Consider the following 17217-nt stretch of genomic DNA (forward strand, 5'->3'; position numbering starts at 1 on the left):
GGTCTCCCAGCACAGCGGGCACTCAAGTCAGCAGGAGGCAAAGGCCAGTCCAGAGAGGACAATGGAGACACAGCATTAGGGACCGAGGCTGCCCAGGTCCGACGGCCCTCCTTATTCACTCCCTCAAAATAGTCCGGGGCGCTCCCCACCCCACTGCAGGCTGAGTCACTGACCCCTTCCCCGGGGAAGACCGGGGATGAATGAAGCTCCCCTTCTCCTCCCCTGCCCGAAGGACATGTAACTGACTCCCCGGGATGCAAGAGTGACTTCCACAGCCCTAAAAATAACCGAACCACTTAATGCTCTGAACATAGCCCGCCCGCCCCACCCTGGCCCACCCCCAGCCAGCGAGATAAAGGCAGCTGCCGGGGCTGCCAGGGGACACAGACCCAGAGCCAGGGCTGCAAGAAGGCACCTGACGGCGGAGCCCACGGAGCAGAACCAGCCCCCGGCCAAGAAGCTCAAGAGCAACGGCAGACCCCCGGGCCACCCTGCGACAGTCCCCACGCCCCCCACCAGCCAAACAGGACCCTCGGTGAGTAAGCTGCCCGCTCTGTCCTTCCATGGCAGGACCAGCTACCAGATGGCAATCCCGTGTGGATCCTGCGGGATAGGGTTAGAGGGGTGGCTCGGGTGGGGGGGGGCACATATGGGCAGTAGGTGTAGGGCAGCGGATGAGTCTCTGATCAGGCTGTGCCCACCTGGGCCTGGCGTGAACCCTCTGAGTGGCCGCCGCGGGCCCAGGCCAGCAGAAGAAATAGGTCCTCACCAGCCAGGCACAGTCCACAAATGCTTTTCAGGAGCCCCTCCGAGACTCCCTCGCAGGAAGGTGCCAGGCGGGCCCAGGGTCTGGAGGAACCAGCGACAGAGAGGAAGAGGGCGTGGGCCACAGGGCCCAGCAAGTGGGCCCAGCGTGCAGGGCTGAGACAAGCCCTGTGCCAGCTGTCGTGGGTCAAAGTCCTAGCATATTTGGCCCCAGGGATAACTCCCTGGGCTGGACTGAGCCCAGCAACCCCCGGATGTGGCCGAGAGCCTGGGCGTGATGACCGCCCCAAGCCAGCGTCTTGCCCAGTGCTAAAGCCCTGGGGGCCGAGCTGCGGGCTCGAGGCAGGGCCAGGGACTAGTTCTGAGTCTGCCCAGAAGTAAAGCTATCCGGGGCCGGCTGGGCGGAGGAGGAAGCCTGGGGCAGAGATGGGTGGTTCTGAGAGCCCAGCCGAGCCCTGGCAGCCCATTCCCTGGGATAGCTCTTGGGATCGACCTCACCCTAAGTCTTGTCCCAAATCTGAATTCCACCCTCACCCTTCCCCTGCCCTAGGAACCTCAGGCCAGACAAAGGTGCAGGAGATGAGGGGCAGGAAGCTGCCTCTGCCTTCCTGAGCCCCCACAGACAGCTCCTTGCCCCTCCAGGGACCTGTTTCCCTCTCTGAGTCGAGTCAGTGACCTCTGAGGTTCCCTCGGTGTGACTCCCTCCCCTGCATTCTGGGGATTCCTGGGGGTGGGGGCGGGGTGGAGCTGGTGGCTGCTCGGGCCACACTGGAGTGACAGGAAGGGGCAGGTCTGCCTTGGGCAGACACTGAGGTGGGACTGTAGCTGCAGGTCCCAGAGCTCACGCTCCCCAGGGGCTCCCACACCTCTGCTGGACACGGCTGGCCGGCTGGGCAAGTGGTCAGCTTCCCCTCTCCTCTTTCCGAGACAGCCATAGAAGGAGCTCCCGCCCCCACCTGCTGCCAGTGTCCCTGCACCTGCTCCACCTGCGAGTCCCTTTCACCACGGGAAGGTCACTACTTGACTCGCAAGCCAATGGCCTGGCACCCACTCAGGAGGCAGGATTGGGGAGACCAGGATGACAAAGAGGATTGGCTGAACCACGAGCAGCCCAGGTCCCCACTGGCTGAGCCCTGGGCTGCTGTTCTGAGGCCAGGACCTCAGCTATATTTAGCACCAAGTGTAGAACGGAGCAGTGGGTCAGGGTCAGTGGGGGAGGCGGTTGGGGGGGGGCGGTGAACATTCTTTCCCTAATGGCCTCTGGGAACTATCAAGACACCTGTCACAGGACTGATAAGACAGACGTGGGATGGAGAGCAGGGGAGGGTTTGAGGGCCGAGGGGTAGAACTAGGGAGAGGCCACGTCCTGGTGGAAGCTGATTCACGTGGGAAGAAAGGAAGCGGAGGACCAGGAGCCAGGTGCAGGCCCAGTGATGATGGAGGCCTGCAGGAAGAGGTCTCAGCTGAGCCCTTAGAATGCTGCCTGTTTGTACGTGGCTGGGGAGGGGTCTCCACGCGCCAGGGGTGGGGCCTTGGGCCCCCACCCCTCGGGTGTCACCTTCACATTTTCCTGGGAGAACCTGCTGGGGGACAGAGGGGCACCACGCCAGTTAGAAAGTTTCCCACCTCCCACCTTCTTTTTGGGGACCAGTTCCTAATCGGGTCTAGGGACCCTGAGCCGGCAGTACCTGTCACTCACTCACTAGGATCCGACTCTGGGCCCCAGTTTCCCCAACTGTAATTACAAAGGGTCCTGGTTAGCCCCCATAAGCCCAGATCGTCTGAGTCATGGGAGTACAGCACAAAAACCCTAACCTGGGATTCAGAATTTGGCTCTGTCTGACCACAGGACATCTGGTGAGCAATCCCCTTCTCTGGGCCTCCACTGCTTCCGCTGTGGCGTGGGCTGCCGCCTCCCGGAGTCTGGGAAAGGTTGGAGGGAGTTGTGAGCCAAGGTTGGGCAGAGTTCCCGGTCCAAGAGGCAAGTGCGCCCTCTGGTGTTCTGCCAGGGGAATTTCACCTCTGTGGGGGAAGCCCAAACCTCAGTTTAGGGAACTCCCTCTTCATGACTAAGACTCTTTAAGTCAGTATTCCCCGGGGCCACTTCCTTGGGAATCTACCAGGGAAAACTGAGTTTGCCAAAGGGGAGGATGAGACATATTCGGTTTTCCCGCCGGAGGCCTGGACATCCTTTGTGGGGTTGAAGGAACTAGCTTTGTGGCCAGCAGTGCTCCCTAGCAATCCAGGTGACCCCAGGGAAGTAGAATCCCACCTGGATGGATGGGTCCACAGGTCTGACTTCAAGATCTGTTGCCCACCAACCATACAGGTGGCAAAGTGAGGTACAGGCCCAGCTGACCTGGCGAGGGAGTCTCTAAGCTGCTCCTGGGCCCTGTCCCCTGCCACTTGTCCCCAACCCGAGTCTCACTTCTGCCCCCTTCTCCCCAGAAGGATGGCCGACGCCCAGACCCAGCTGGCTCCCTCCCCAGTCATCCCCACGGCGACGGCACAGGACCTGCCCCTCCCCCCGCCCCCAGCCCCGGAGGACCTGCCGCTGCCGCCTCCCAAGGAGTCCTTCTCCAAGTTCCACCAGCAGCGGCAGGCGAGCGAACTGCGCCGGCTCTACCGGCACATCCACCCCGAGCTCCGCAAGAACCTGGCCGAGGCCGTGGCTGAGGATCTGGCCGAAGTCCTCGGTTCCGAGGAGCCCACGGAGGGCGACGTCCAGTGCATGCGCTGGATCTTTGAGAACTGGCGGCTGGATGCCATCGGAGAGCATGAGAAGCCGGCTGCCAGGGAGCCCGTGCAGGGCGGCGACGTCCAGGCCACTTCCCGCAAGTTTGAAGAAGGCTCCTTCGCCAACAGCACGGACCGGGAGCCAGCCGAACCCCGGCCGGCCGGAGGGGACGTGCGCGCAGCCCGCCGGCTGTTTGAGACAAAGCCGCTGGGTGAGCTGGGCCAGGCCGAGGCCCTGGGGGCTGCCGTGAGGCAGCCTGCGGCCAGCGGGGACGTGCAGGGCACCAGGATGCTCTTTGAGACCCGGCCGCTGGACCGCCTGGGCTCCCGCCCCTCCACCCAGGAACACAGCCCCTTGGAGCTGCGCTCAGAGATCCAGGAGCTGAAGGGCGACGTGAAGAAGACGGTGAAGCTGTTCCAAACAGAGCCGCTGTGTGCCATCCAGGACTCCGAGGGCGCCATCCACGAGGTCAAGGCCGCGTGCCGGGAGGAGATCCAAAGCAACGCGGTGAGGACCGCCCGCTGGCTCTTTGAGACCAGGCCGCTGGATGCCATCAACCGGGACCCCAGCCAGGTGCGGGTGATCCGGGGGATCTCCCTGGAGGAGGGGGCCCGGCCCGACGTCAGTGCCACGCGCTGGATCTTTGAGACACAGCCTCTGGATGCCATCCGGGAGATCGAGGTAGATGAGAAGGACTTCCAGCCATCCCCGGACCTCGTCCCCCCTGGTCCAGATGTGCAGCAGCAGCGGCATCTGTTTGAGACCCGAGCGCTGGACACCCTGAAGGGAGAGGAGGAGCCTGGAGCAGAGGCCCCGCCCAAGGAAGAAGTGGTCCCTGGCGACGTCCGCTCCACCCTGTGGCTATTTGAGACGAAGCCCCTGGACACTCCCAGAGGCAAGGTGCAAGTGGGCCACCTGCAGCGGGTGGGGCCCCAGCAGGGGGAGGGGCTCCTGCATGAGCCCCCCTCTCAGAGAGCCCCCCTGGAGGACGGTGTGAAGGGGGACGTGAAGACCTTCAAGAACCTTTTTGAGACCCTTCCCTTGGATAGCATTGGGCAGGGCGAGCCTTCCACCCTTGGCAATGAGAGCAGAGCCGAAACTGGGCAGTCCCAGGCCACAGGGTCCCCAGTGTACGCCATGCAGGACAGCAGGGGCCACCTTCACGCCCTCACCTCTGTCAGCAGGGAGCAGGTAGTCGGGGGTGATGTGCGAGGCTACAGGTGGATGTTTGAGACGCAGCCGCTGGACCGACTCGGCCGCAGCCCCAGCACCGTTGACGTGGTGCGGGGTATCACCCGGCAGGAAGTGGTGGCCGGGGACGTCGGCACGGCTCGCTGGCTCTTTGAGACTCAGCCCTTGGAGATGATCCACCAGCGGGAGCACCAGGAGCGACAGGAAGAGGAGGGGCAGAGGCAGGAAGGCCCCCGGCCCGAGGCTCCCCCGAAAGGTGACGTGCAGACCATCCGATGGTTGTTTGAGACATGCCCCATGAGCGAGCTGGCGGAGAAGCAAGGCTTGGAAGTCCCAGATCCCACGGCCCAGGCTGAGGCACGGTCCTGCACCTGGATGTTCAAGCCCCAGCCCCTGGACAAGGCAGAGGGCTCCAGGGAGCAGCATCTACAGGTCAGCCAGGTCCAGGCTGGGGAGAGGCACACGGACGGACACGTCTTCGAGACGGAGCCGCTGCCGGCCTCGGGCCGTCCTTGCGGAAGGGGGCCCGTGCGATACTGCAGCCGGGTGGAGATCCCTTCAGGGCAGGTGTCTCGGCAGAAGGAGGTTTTCCAAGCGCTGGAGGCAGGCAAGGGTGACGAGCAAACATCCCGGGTCCCTGCTGAGCCCATCCCCGCAGGTTCAGTGCACAAGTTCACCTGGCTCTTTGAGAACTGCCCCATGGGCTCCCTGGCAGCTGAGAGCATCCGAGGGGGCAACCTGCAGGAAGAGCAGCCCGCGAGTCCCTCGGGCAACGGGATGCCCGAGAGGCAGGAGACTGCAGCCGAGGGGACCCTGCGGGCTCTGCACGCCACGCCCGGCATCCTGCACCATGGAGGGATCCTCATGGAGTCTCGAGGCCCAGGTGAGCTCTGCCTCGCCAAGTACGTGCTCCCAGGCCCAGGGCAGGGCTGCCCCTACATCCGGAAGGAGGAGCTGGTGGCTGGTGAGCTTCCCAGGATTGTCCGCCAAGTGCTACGCCGGCCAGACGTGGACCAGCAGGGGCTGCTGGTGCAGGAGGACCCAGCTGGGCAGCTGCAGCTCCAGCCACTGAGGTTGCCAGCTCCGGGCAGCAGTGGGAGTACTGAAGACATGGACCCCAAGCTCCAGCAGCTGCTGGCTTGCAGCCTTGGCACCTCCATGATGAGGACGGGACTGGTGATACAGGAGACAGAGCAGGGCCTGGTGGCACTCACCGCCTATTCCCTCCAGCCCCAGCTAAGCAGCAGGGCCCCCGAGAGGAGCAGTGTGCAGCTGCTGGCCAGCTGCATAGACAAAGGAGACCTCAGTGGCCTGCACAGTCTGCGGTGGGAGCCACCAGCGGACCCAAGTGCGGTGCCCGCCAGCGAGGGGGCCCAGGGGCCGCCCCCAACAGAGAGCATCATCCACGTTCCCCCACTGGACCCTGGCATGGGGATGGGGCATCTGAGAGGCCCGGGGGCCACCCCCAGCCCACCTCAGGCCACTGCGAAGACCACCCCTCTGGCTGGGAAGGCTGCAGCCCCAACTTCACCGAAGGTCACAGAAGAGCAGAGAAACAGACACACTGGGCACAGGGGGGTGGCAGCCGTGGCAGAGGCAGAAGGAGCCACGGCCACTCCTCCAGGCCCTGGGGCCCCAGACCTCCAGGCCGCCATGCAGAGCCTGCGGATGGCAACAGCCGAGGCCCAAAGCCTGCACCAGCAAGTCCTGAACAGGCACAAGCAGGGCTCTGCCCCCACAGCCACTCCCATGCCCGTCCAGGATGGCCTGCAAGCACCAGCCTCCGCCACTGGCGCTCCCCACAGCAACACCAGGCCTGTGGCTGGAGGTGACCCCAGGATCCCAGCAGCCCCCAGAAAGGTCAGTGGGGAAGAGAAAGCACTGCCCAGAGGGCTGCCTGGGGGGTGGGGAAGGATTCAGGATGGCATCTACACCGCTCACCCTGTGCGGACCTGCGAGCCACCCAGGGTCGTCCAGCCTCCCAAGGAGCACCCCCAGCCCGGGGTCAGGGAGACTGCCCTCAGGGCCCAGCCTCCCAACCCACTCGAGAGAGGCCCAGCTCAGATTCTTGAGCCACAGCACGAGGAGCCAGAGGGCCACACACAGAGGGCCAGGGGGCCTCCGGGGAAGGTCACGGCACAAGTTTCCCTGGGAGGCCTCCAAGCTCCAGAGAACGCCCTGAAGACTGCCCCTCTAGCCCGCCACACCCTGGCCTCTGGGCCCCAGGCTACAGGTGCCAGCCTGCACTCCCATAATGCCTCTGTTCCTCCCCCTCCTGCTCTCCCAGCTGCTGTGACAGGACCTGCCTTCCCAGCCCGAGCCCGTCCGGAGGAGGACTCCATCCAGCAGGCCTCTGAGCCCCTGCCGGACCCCCTTCTTCACTCCCACAGCAGCCCTGCCGGCCAGAGAGACCCTGGGGGGTCGCAGACAGAGACCCCCAGACCGGAGCCTCCACGGAAGAAGCCTCAGGTGCCCCCCAAACCTGCGTACCTGGCCCAGATGCACCCCCCTCGGAGGCTGCCCATGCCCTCGGCTCCATCCCACAGCTCCTCCTCAGAGCCAGAGCAAGGAAACAGACAAGGTGAGCCGGGGACAGCCATCCTCCCAGCGACCCAGGTTCCCGCGACCACGACAGGCCAGGGCGGGAGGCCTCTCCCTGGATGCCCCCAGGGACACAGCCAGCCCAGCCCTGTACATGGCTTCCCCACCATGGCCTCCAGGCCCAGCAAGAGTCAGGCTGTGAGAAGCAACGCCCAGAGCCCTGAGCCCCCTAAGCTCAACGTTCTCAACTGTGACCTCAAGCCACCGCAACAGGGCTCCAGTCCCCCAGGAAGGCAGCCCCGCGGAGACGCCAACCTGGGGACCCCTGAGAGCCCTGAGGCTCCACGGGGAAGCCAGCAGGAGCTCCAAGGCCTCCTGAGTCAGGTGCAAGCCCTGGAGGAAGAGGCTGCAAGCAGTGTGGATGTGCAGGCCCTGCGGAGGCTCTTTGAGGCTGTGCCCCAGCTGGCAGGGACCGCCCCGCAGGCTCCTGCCGCCCCCCGCACGCCCGAGGCCTCGGTGGAGCAGGCCTTCGGGGAGCTGACACGGGTTAGCACAGAGGTTGCCCGGCTGAAAGAACAGACCTTGGCCAGGCTGCTGGACATCGAAGAAGCTGTGCACAAGGCCCTTAGCTCCATGTCAAGCCTCCAGCCAGAAGCTAACTCTACGGGCCATACCCAGGGACCCCAGGAGGGCCACAGTGCCCACAAGGTCAATGTCACGGCCAGCAGCAGAGCCAGGCCCAGTGGCTCTGGGAGTCAAATTGTAACAAAGAGCCAAGCACGGGTTGCAGGCCACCCTGAGGCCAAGGGCCAAGCTGAGCTCAGAAATCAGACAGAGGCCAGAGGTCGAGCAGCCTCCACCGTCCCTCCTACCAGGAGGCCGGAGACATCGAGAGACGATTCGGGCCTCCCTCGAGTCCTGCCTTCCAGCAGAAATTCACCCTCCTCCCCAACCTTCATCTCCATCCAGTCAGCCACCAGGAAGCTTCCGGACACTTGCAACCCTAAGGACAGCCCTGATGTCGCAGGGAAAAGCGCACGCTCATCTCAGGACTTGGGCCAGGCCGAGGCTAGGAAGGAGGTCAGCCAGTGCCCCGGACAGCCCAGGCCTGCGCCGGCCTCAGCCAGCCCTCTGTCCACGGGGCGGCAGAAGACCGTGCTGGAGCTGCAGACGGGGCCGGGCGGCTCCCAGCACTACGGAGCCACGAGAACCGTGACAGAGCAGTATGAGGAGGTGGACCAGTTTGGAAACACCGTCCTCGCCTCCTCCACCACTGTCACGGAGCAGGCAGAGCCGCCCAGAGGTCCAGGCTCCCATGCGGGGCGCCACGCCTCCCCCCTGCTGCGGCACTTCCTGCACAGCCCTGCTGGGTTCAGCAGTGGTCTGGCAGAGGCCGACATGGCCTGGGTGCCCCGCAGCCCCTCCCAGCCAGCTGCCCAATGAGCCCCTGTTTCCATGACAGCCTCCTGCTTGTCATGGGGTGTCACTGTCCAGGGCCCAAGGACTGAGGCAGCTGCCTACCTCCAGCACACACAGGGTGAGGCCAAGGAGAAAGGACTGCTGGGGGCCACTTGCTCGTGTGGCTTCCATTCTTGCAAAAGGGGGAAGAAAGGCTGGGAAGAGGCCCACTGAGCAGGGCAGGCTGCATGTGGAGGGTATGCTATGTACAGACACGCACACGTACCCCACCCAGGCCTGGCCCATGCACCGACACGCGTGAGTTTGCACACCGCTGCCAGAGTAGAAGCCCCCACACTCAGCCTTTACTTCTCCTGTTAGGAGTCTCACTGTTCTCAGCCATCTGCTCTCAGTCCCTGGAGAGGACCCGGGCCAAATGCACACAGCACCAGTCTCTGTTTGGGATTGGTCCGAGGGCTCCGCAAGGCCCTGGCTGCCAGCCCCTCCATCCCCATCACTCAGCTGCTACCCCAAGGTCACCCAACAAGGGTCAGCAATCAGCAGCATCCCCGGAAGCCCAGTGCACACTGCCTGCCTGTGCCCCTCACTGCCTCCCACTCTGCACCCCAAATGGAAGGATACAGTCTGAATAAACTCATTTTATTCTCCACCCTGCATGTCTGGCTGCCTGGGCATCTGTTCCAGAGCCTGTGTTCCCTCCGTCGGGGGAAACAGCCACAACCTCCAGGTACCCCGTTCTGGTAGCAACAGCAGTGGTAGAAGGCTCTGGGGAAAAACCCCTTTCTCTGCCATCTTGGCTGAGAACCAGAAGGCTCGTGCCCACTCCCCTGTTGTCCCCCCGACACACACACACACACACACACACACCTCAGGATGTCTTGGATGTCAGCCTGAGAGGAGAGGGGTCTTGGACCCTGTCCCAGAGCAGGACAGCAGCCCACATGGGCCTGGAACAGTGAGAGGATCTCACACCAGGAGAATCCCAGTGCCGCGATGGCCAAGTGCTGTGGGCCAAGCACAGGGCCCCTGGGAAGGGGAGTGCCCAGATCCTGGCCTGAAAAACTGGAATGACTTGAAGGGCCCTTTCCTCTCTGCCTTGCAGAAAGCACTGGACACCTGCTGTGTGCCAGGCCTGTTGTAGGCACTAGAGGAAAGGGACAAAGTCCGAGAGAAAGCTCCCATCTGCGGCCTCCCTCCCCCAGAACCTGCCACGTGGGTGGCCGGATCTCTACTATGTGGCCCAGCACCTCCTGCCGGAGGGAGTCTGCATTACCAGGAAGCTGGAGTCGGAAAGCAGAGCTGGGACAGGAACCCTGCCTCGCTGAGATGGGACTCAGGTATCCTAGCCAGCGTCCTAACTGTGGGGCCAAACACCTGCCCCCTGGAACTGACTTTTCAGAGTGAGGAGACAGAAACAATGCATTAAAAGTGAATTTAAAAAAAAAAAAAAAAGGAAAATTGGATCAGGAAATCCGGAATAGAGCAATGAGCCAGGGTAAGCCACCCTCACACTCTGGGACAGGAGTCTTAACATGCGTTCACTTGACAAATGACAGGTGACTGCCTTAGAGAAGGTGGCCAAGGCAGAGAGCTCCACGAGAATAAAACATTTCAGCTGAGGCCTGAATGAAGAAGAACCACCAAGGGGCCGGTGTTGTTAAGCACCTCCCCCAGCATTCTACGTCTGAGTTCCGTTCAAGTTCCGGCTGTTCCGCTTCCAATCCAGCTCCCTACTAACGTGCCTGGGAAGGCAGTGCAAGGACCCTGCCACCTGCACAGGATACCCAGATGGAGTTCCAGGCTCCTAGCTTTGTCTTGGCCCAGCTCTGGCTGTTACAGGCAATTGGGGGAGTGAACAAAAAGATATGTGTGTGTGCGTGTGTGCGTGCCTGTGTCTCCCTTTCACTCTGCCTTTCAAATAAATCTTCAGGGGCCAGTGCTGTGGCTAGGCTAAACCTCTGCCAGCAGTGCTGGCATCCAAAACAAGCACCCTGGATGCTCCAATTCTGATCCAGCTCTCTGCTAAAGCGTCAGGAAAAGCATCAGAAGATGGCCCAAGGGGTTGGGACCCTGCACCCACATGGGAGACCCAGAAGAAGCTCCTGGCTCCTGGCTTCATCCTGGCCCAACTCCAGCCATTGTGGCCATCTGGGGAGTGAACCAGAGGATGGAAGACCTCTCTGTCTCACCCTCTCTCTCTATTACTCTGCCTTTAAATTAAATAAATAAATCTTAAAAAAAAAAAAAAAAAACAGCTAGTGAATCACAAGGGAAAAGTATGGTAGGCAAAGGGAACAGAAGTTGCAAAAACCTAGGAGTGACATAAACATAGCTCCTGGGTTTCCTAGATACCACTCACAGTAAGATAGCAACTAGCATTGCCTTTCACACGTGTATATGGAAACTCACCTCTATTCTGCTTCAGGTGAACGGACAGGATTCCACCACATCTCCTGCTCAGGGCTCAGCCCTACCTACCCTTCATTTGCCCGGCGTGGCCTGCTCAGGGGATGTGGGCGGACTGCCCTGGAGCCACAGAGATCCGATCTGCACTCAGATACAGAGACAGAGAGCAGAAGGAGGGTGGGGGTGGAGACGCAGGTGTGAGTCCCTGCATAATCAAGATGCCAGATCTGCCTGCGGGTACTGGGCTGAGCCCCTCGCCACACGTCACCCAGGCCCAGCAGCGCATAGCTCCAGTCGTGCCTGAGTTCTCGTCTTCATCTACTACGGGGAACGCTGAACGAACAGGCTTGAAGCTATGCTGGGGGCTGGAACTCAAGGATGTCCACTTGATGTGTTATCGAAATGACTTTTTAAAATATATCTCTTTTCTCACCTCCGGGGGAGGTCCCTGTCTCATTCCTCCTGTATCCCTGGTGCTTATCACTAGTGCCCAGAAGGCACTCTATAGCTGGGAAATGGAGGAATGCAAACTCGAATGCGATGAGGGACTAAATCTGCCAATTCATCCCAGCAACACTGATTAGCACTTTATGCATAGAGTCCGCTCAGAGGGCTGAGAACAGAATGAACAAGGCAGAACTTCTCCTTGACCTCACGGGACTCGGGTTTAAAACAGCAAGACAGCATAGTAAACAGATCACGTAAGACGGGGAGAATTCGGTGAAGAACATTTAAAAAAAAAAAAATCAGTCCACCAGCAGAGGGTGGACAGTTACTTTAGCTCGGCTGGCCCGGGAAGGTGACCTGAATGACAGGGGAGCCGGTCCTGTATGCGGCAGGTGGCAGCCTGGAAGGATGGGCGGCTGCGAAGCGGGCGGGTGGGCAGCGCCCACTCGGCGACGCCCCTCCCCGCGCCCTGCACACCTGCCACCGCCCCCGCCGCGGAGCCAGGCCCGTTCCTCCCCCTCCCTCCGGGGAAGAGGGCGGGGCTGAACGAGGGCTCGAACCGGAGGCGGAGCGCGCCGCGGGGCGGGGCCCCACCGCCGTCGCCAGGGTGACGGTGACGTCACGAGGGCCGCCGCGTTCCGAACAGTCCGGCGGCGGCGGCGGTTGCCAGGAAACGGCGAGCCGGCGCTCAGCCAGGGGCTGGCTCCACGCTGCAGACGCCGGACGCCAGGACGCGCCGTCCTGGCCGGCCCTGGCTCCCAGCCTCCCTCCTGGATTCCAGACGGATGCTGGGTTCCGGTCCTCACCCACGTCTCGGCCCCGCCCGGGACCGACCTGCTGGGCAGGGCGCCTCCTCCCTCCTTGGTACTCCGTGTCCCTGCATCTGTGTCTGGAATGTGTCCGCCGAGTCCCCATCTTCACCACTGTCGCCCTACCTCGGGCCGCTCTCCAGGGGAATGAGGCACTGCCTTAGCCTCTCATGGGCGCCACCTCCTTCCTGAACTGCTATCAGGAGTTGACCAGATCAAGTCACCTGCATGGGCCTCCCAGCTCAGTGTAAAATCTAAACTCTGCTCAGTGGCCTGTAGGGCCAGAATGCCTCCTTACCTCTGCCACCATCTCCAGCTCCAGGGCTCGGACCCCTCACTCACATCCGGGTCTCACTGGCTCCCTTGCTCTACATAAAACGTGGAAAACTGATTGTTGCCCCAGGGCCTTTGTAGCTGCTGTACCAGCTACCAGTCACCTCTCCTACAACATCAGTAGCCACGCGTCTATCTGAAGAGGGCTGGCTCCATGTTCCCGAGGACCTGTGACAGCATGAAATTATCATGCTAGCTTACTTGCTTATTTACTGTGAGTTCTCAATATTATTCCTGCATACCAACCACCCCAAACAACCACCATTCTACCATGTCCGGGGGTCCAGAATTTGGACGCAGTGGGGCTGGCTTGTCTCTGTGCTGTGATGTCTGGGATCTCAGCTGGGATGTCGGCCAGAACAGACACACAAGGCCTCTCCCCAGGGCCTGGCCGCCCTCAGAGCATGGCAGTTCCAGGGCTCCAAGGACATGTGATCCAACTAACAAGGCTGAAACTGCACGGCCTTTTAGGACCCAGCGTTGAAGTTACACACGCAAACAAATCCTGTCTAATGGGGCCAGGGCTGTGGCACAGCGGGTTGAGCCTCTGCCTGTGGTGCTGCCATCCCATATGGGATCCCGGCTGCTCCTCTTCCAATCCAGCTCTCTGCTAGGGCCTGGGAAAGCAGTAGAAGATGGCCCAAGTCCTTGGGCCCCTGTACCCACGTGAGAGACCCAGAAGAAGCTCCTGGCTTCGAATAGGCCCAGCTCTGGACATTGAGACCATTTGGGGAGTGAACCAGCGGATGGAAAATCTCTGTAACTGCCTCTCAAATAAATAAACCTTCAAAAAAATTAAAATCCTATCTACTGCATTCTGTTGCTTACAAGTGAGTGACAGGTCTGCCCAGATTGAAAGGGGGGTGTCAGACATTGCCTTTTGATGGGGAAGGCACAAAATTCTAGAAGAACACGGAGCTGTCTCTCGGAAGTGCCATCTCCACAGTGGGGCTTCTCCATTGCAATATCTTCTCCCTGAATATCTCCTCATCTGTTTATTATTTTTCTAGTCTAAAAATGCTTTAGCTCAGGGCTACTGTTGTGGTGCAGTGGGTTAAGCTGCCATGCCGTGTGCAACACCATCAACCCATACTGGAGCGCGGGTTGGAATCCTGGCTGCTCCACTTCCACTTGTGATCCACCTCCGTGTTAATTCGCCTGGGAAAGCAGAAGATGGCCCAAGGGCTTGGGACCCTGCCACCCATGTGGGAGGTGGGGGTGGAGTTCCTGCCTTCACGCTGGCCCAGCCCAGGTGGCATCTGAGGAGTGAAACAAGCAGATGGAAGGTCTCTCCTTCGCTGTCACTCTGAGGCAGGGAGCCACGTTGCGGTAAAGCTGCCACCTAAGCATCCCAGGTAGGCGCCACTTCCTGTCCCAGCTGCTCCACTTCTGATCCAGCTCCCTGCTAATGCGCCTGGGAAATCAGAGAGCACCCAAGTGTTTGGGCCCCTGTGGAGACCCGGATGAAGCTCCTGGCTCCTGGTTCCAGCCTTGCCCAGCTCTGGCCATTGTGGCCACGTGGGAAGTGAACCAGCGGACGGAAGATTCTCTGTCTCCCTCTCTCTGTTAACTCTTTCAAATAAATACATAGATCTTTAAAAAAAAATGTTAGGTAGAAGAAAATATTTTACTGTATAACCTTAACATAGGCATCTTTATGCCACCATTGATGTAAAAATACTGTAAAGCTTTTCCTTGCTGGAGAAGGAGCCCACGCAGGTCATCATGGACCCCCAGTTTTCGCTTGTGCTGCCCCCCCGCCTGTTTTCCATCCTGCCATTTCTGGAAGACTTAAGTTCTGAGGTAACCTCTTCCAGTAAGCCAGAGCCGTCGGGAAGGGCTTCTCTGGCGGTCCTGGGCAGAGCACACGAACCCCGGGCCGGCGCGGGCGCTTCGGCCCCGCCGGCCGCCCGGCGCCGCGCGCCCCTGCCAGCCCCACCCGCCCGCGTCGGAAGCAGGAAGCCGGCGCTGCCCGCTCCTCTCCCTCCCTCCTTCCCCAAAAGCTCCTCCCTCCCCTCTCCCCCGCTAAGATTTCTTACGAAAAAGCGCTGCTGAGAATTCCCAGAAGGTCCCGGATGTGAAGTCACCGGCGTGAGGTCACCGAGCCGGGTTCCAGGAATCAGGGGCTCGTGGTGGGGGCGAGGAGGGAGACGCGGACAAGGAGCCGAGTCGGGCGGGGGCGGGGGCGGGGGTCCCGGCGTGTCTGACCCGGGCCAAGGTTCCCAAGGAAACGAAGCTGCGCCCTGCCAATTAGAGAAAAGCCAGCTGGACACAGAGATGCCATCGCAGCTGGCCAGGGTGGCGAGGAGTGACAGGACGCGGGCCAGAGCGCACGGGCTAGCAGGAGAACCGGCTGACCGTGCCAGTAAAACAACTCGGAAAAACGCCCAGAGTTATAAGCGAACGTGCCACCCTTTGACCTGACAGCCTCATGTGTGTGTACTACGGGATGCACCCTAGGGACACAAACAACCAGAAATGCCTAAGATGGTCTGGGGCAGCGCTGGGTGAAGCACCAAAGCTTGGGACCCACTGGGAGAGAAGTAGTCTTTAAAATGACCGGGTACCGTGTGCTTCGGTCCTTTGGGTGCTGCCGCAGAGAGGCAGGCGGCTGTTAGCGGCCCCCGTGTCCAAGCCAGGAGCACGGTGCTAGTGCCTGCCTGTGCTCCCCTCGGTGATGGGTCACTTCTGTAAGGTGTATATTCATTCAACAACATACGGAGCCTCTGCAAAGTGGCCCGGAAACAATGCAGAGGTCCGGATTCCTGCAGGTTTGGGGAGATGGCAGGTCAACTAGGACAAGGCATCAGGTGGTGATGGGTGTGTGGAGGAGAAGGAGGCAGAGCAAGGGCTGGGCTGCCTCGGACAACCTGAGATGCGTGCAGAAACCAGGAGCTGAGAGAACTTAGGTCTGTAGGGCTGAGGGCACCGTGCGGGGGAGGCCAGACTTTCCTTGGCATATGGGGGAGCGGAGCGGAGGCCGGAGTGGCTGTCCACAGCATGGGCGAGGGAAGCATGGCGGAAGGGGGTGGGGCGGTTGGTGCGGGGGGGGGGGGGGGTGGCGGTGAAGAGTTAAGACTTATTACGTAGGACCTTGTATACTTTTGGGGTACAGGAGATGAGCTTCTCCAGCCGGATGGGAAGCCCTTGGAGGGGCTGGAACAAAGTGGAGGGATCCCCTTTAGGGACTGAGATGCAGATTCAGTGGACTGAGCTGCTTACTTGGGTCAAGTAGGACCTTGGTGGGGATTTAGATCCCTGCTGGGGGCTGGCCCTATAGCCTAGAGGGTAAAGCCTCCTCCACCTGCAGCGCAGGCATCCCATAAGGGCACCTGTTCAAGTCCTGGCTGCTCCACTGCCGATCCAGCTCCTTGCTATGGCCTGAGAAAGCAGTACAGGATGGCCCAAGTCTTTGGGCCCCTGCACCCATGTGGGAGACTGAGAAGAAGCTCCTGGCTTCAGATGGGCCCAGCTCCTGCTGTTGCAGCCATTGGGGGAGTGAACCAGTAGATGGAAGACCTCTCTCTTTCTCTCTGCCTCTGCCTCTCTGTAACTCTGCCTTTCAAATAAATAAATAAATATTTTTAAATGCCCCTGGAGGGGCAGGGGTGGGTCAGGGAGCCCAGGGAGGCAGCCGCGGCAGTGGCTCTGTGTGAGACACAGTCACGCCTGGACCAGGGTGGTAGGAGATAGCAGGCAGTGACCTGCACCTGGATGTGCTGTGATAGTGGAGCTGATAGAATTTGCTGATAAGCCAGAGGTGGGTGTGAGAGGAAGGGGTTGTGTAACTAGCTGAAGCACAGACTCATTTTCTCACCAAGAAGGGGAGGACAGCAGAGAGCAGGATTCTTAGGGGCTGGGATGAAGAATCAGTGGACTGAGCCGCTTCCTTGGGTCAAATAGGAACTTGTAGGCTTTTGGTAGGGATTTAGTTTTTAAAGCAGTCAGGTGGGAAGCCATTGGAGGGCTTGGGCAACAAAGCAGCTTAAGCTGAATTGGGTTTTAAAAGATCCCCCCTGTGTTACATGGAGACACCATCTAGGGGGGTGACTCTGTGTTACATGGAGACACCATCCAGGGGGGTGACAGACATATGAGAGCCCAGAGGATCCTGGAAACAGCTGGAAGACCTGAATGGAGACATCTGAGGAGGGTCTAATAAAAGGGGTCTTGAGAAGTGTGTGGCACAGATTGGAGCAATCATGAGGACAGGGTAGGTAACAGTGGGGACTTAACTATCTGGAGCTTTGAAGGGGTGAAAAGAGAGACCTAAGTGAAGAGTATGAAATCCAAACTCATTTGATTTCATCCCAGGAAAGGTGTGTGTGTGTGTGTGTGTGTGTGTGTTTGATATATCCATTTCTTTTTTTAAAAAATTTATTTATTTATTTGAAAGTCAGAGTTACACAGAGAGGAGAGGCAAAGAGATGTCCTCCATTGGATGGTTCACTCCCTAACTGGCCGCAACAGCCAGAGCTGCGCCGATCTGAAGCCAGGAGCCAAGAGCCTCCTCCAAGTCTCCTACATGGGTACAGGGGCCCAAAGACTTGGGCCATCTTCTACTGCTTT

The 17217-nt window shown here is 60.3% G+C and overlaps 1 protein-coding gene across 4 annotated transcripts; it reads left to right on the plus strand.

Moving 5' to 3' along the window:
* The first annotated feature begins 375 nt into the window (after positions 1–375).
* On the plus strand, positions 376–9302 carry XIRP1 (xin actin binding repeat containing 1). 4 transcript variants are annotated; one of them, XM_017343685.3, is made up of 3 exons: positions 376–535; positions 3214–6553; positions 6981–9302. In XM_017343685.3, exons 2-3 carry the CDS (start codon positions 3218–3220, stop codon positions 6987–6989), a joined length of 3345 nt encoding a protein of 1114 aa, XP_017199174.3. In that variant the 5' UTR covers positions 376–535; positions 3214–3217; the 3' UTR covers positions 6990–9302. The 4 variants fall into 4 exon arrangements, with proteins under 4 accessions (XP_017199174.3, XP_008258498.3, XP_069907105.1 ...); XM_070051004.1 differs by having other exon boundaries at positions 378–535; positions 3217–6553; XM_008260276.4 differs by having other exon boundaries at positions 3214–9302.
* The last annotated feature ends 7915 nt before the right edge of the window (positions 9303–17217 follow it).

This window comes from Oryctolagus cuniculus, chromosome 10 (genome assembly GCF_964237555.1).
Source record: "Oryctolagus cuniculus chromosome 10, mOryCun1.1, whole genome shotgun sequence".
Classification (NCBI taxonomy): Eukaryota; Metazoa; Chordata; class Mammalia; order Lagomorpha; family Leporidae; genus Oryctolagus; species Oryctolagus cuniculus.

Bases quoted from the DNA above. Each gene is read 5' to 3' on its own strand.
- XIRP1 (XM_008260276.4), top strand. From the start codon at position 3,218: ATGGCCGACGCCCAGACCCAGCTGGCTCCCTCCCCAGTCATCCCCACG.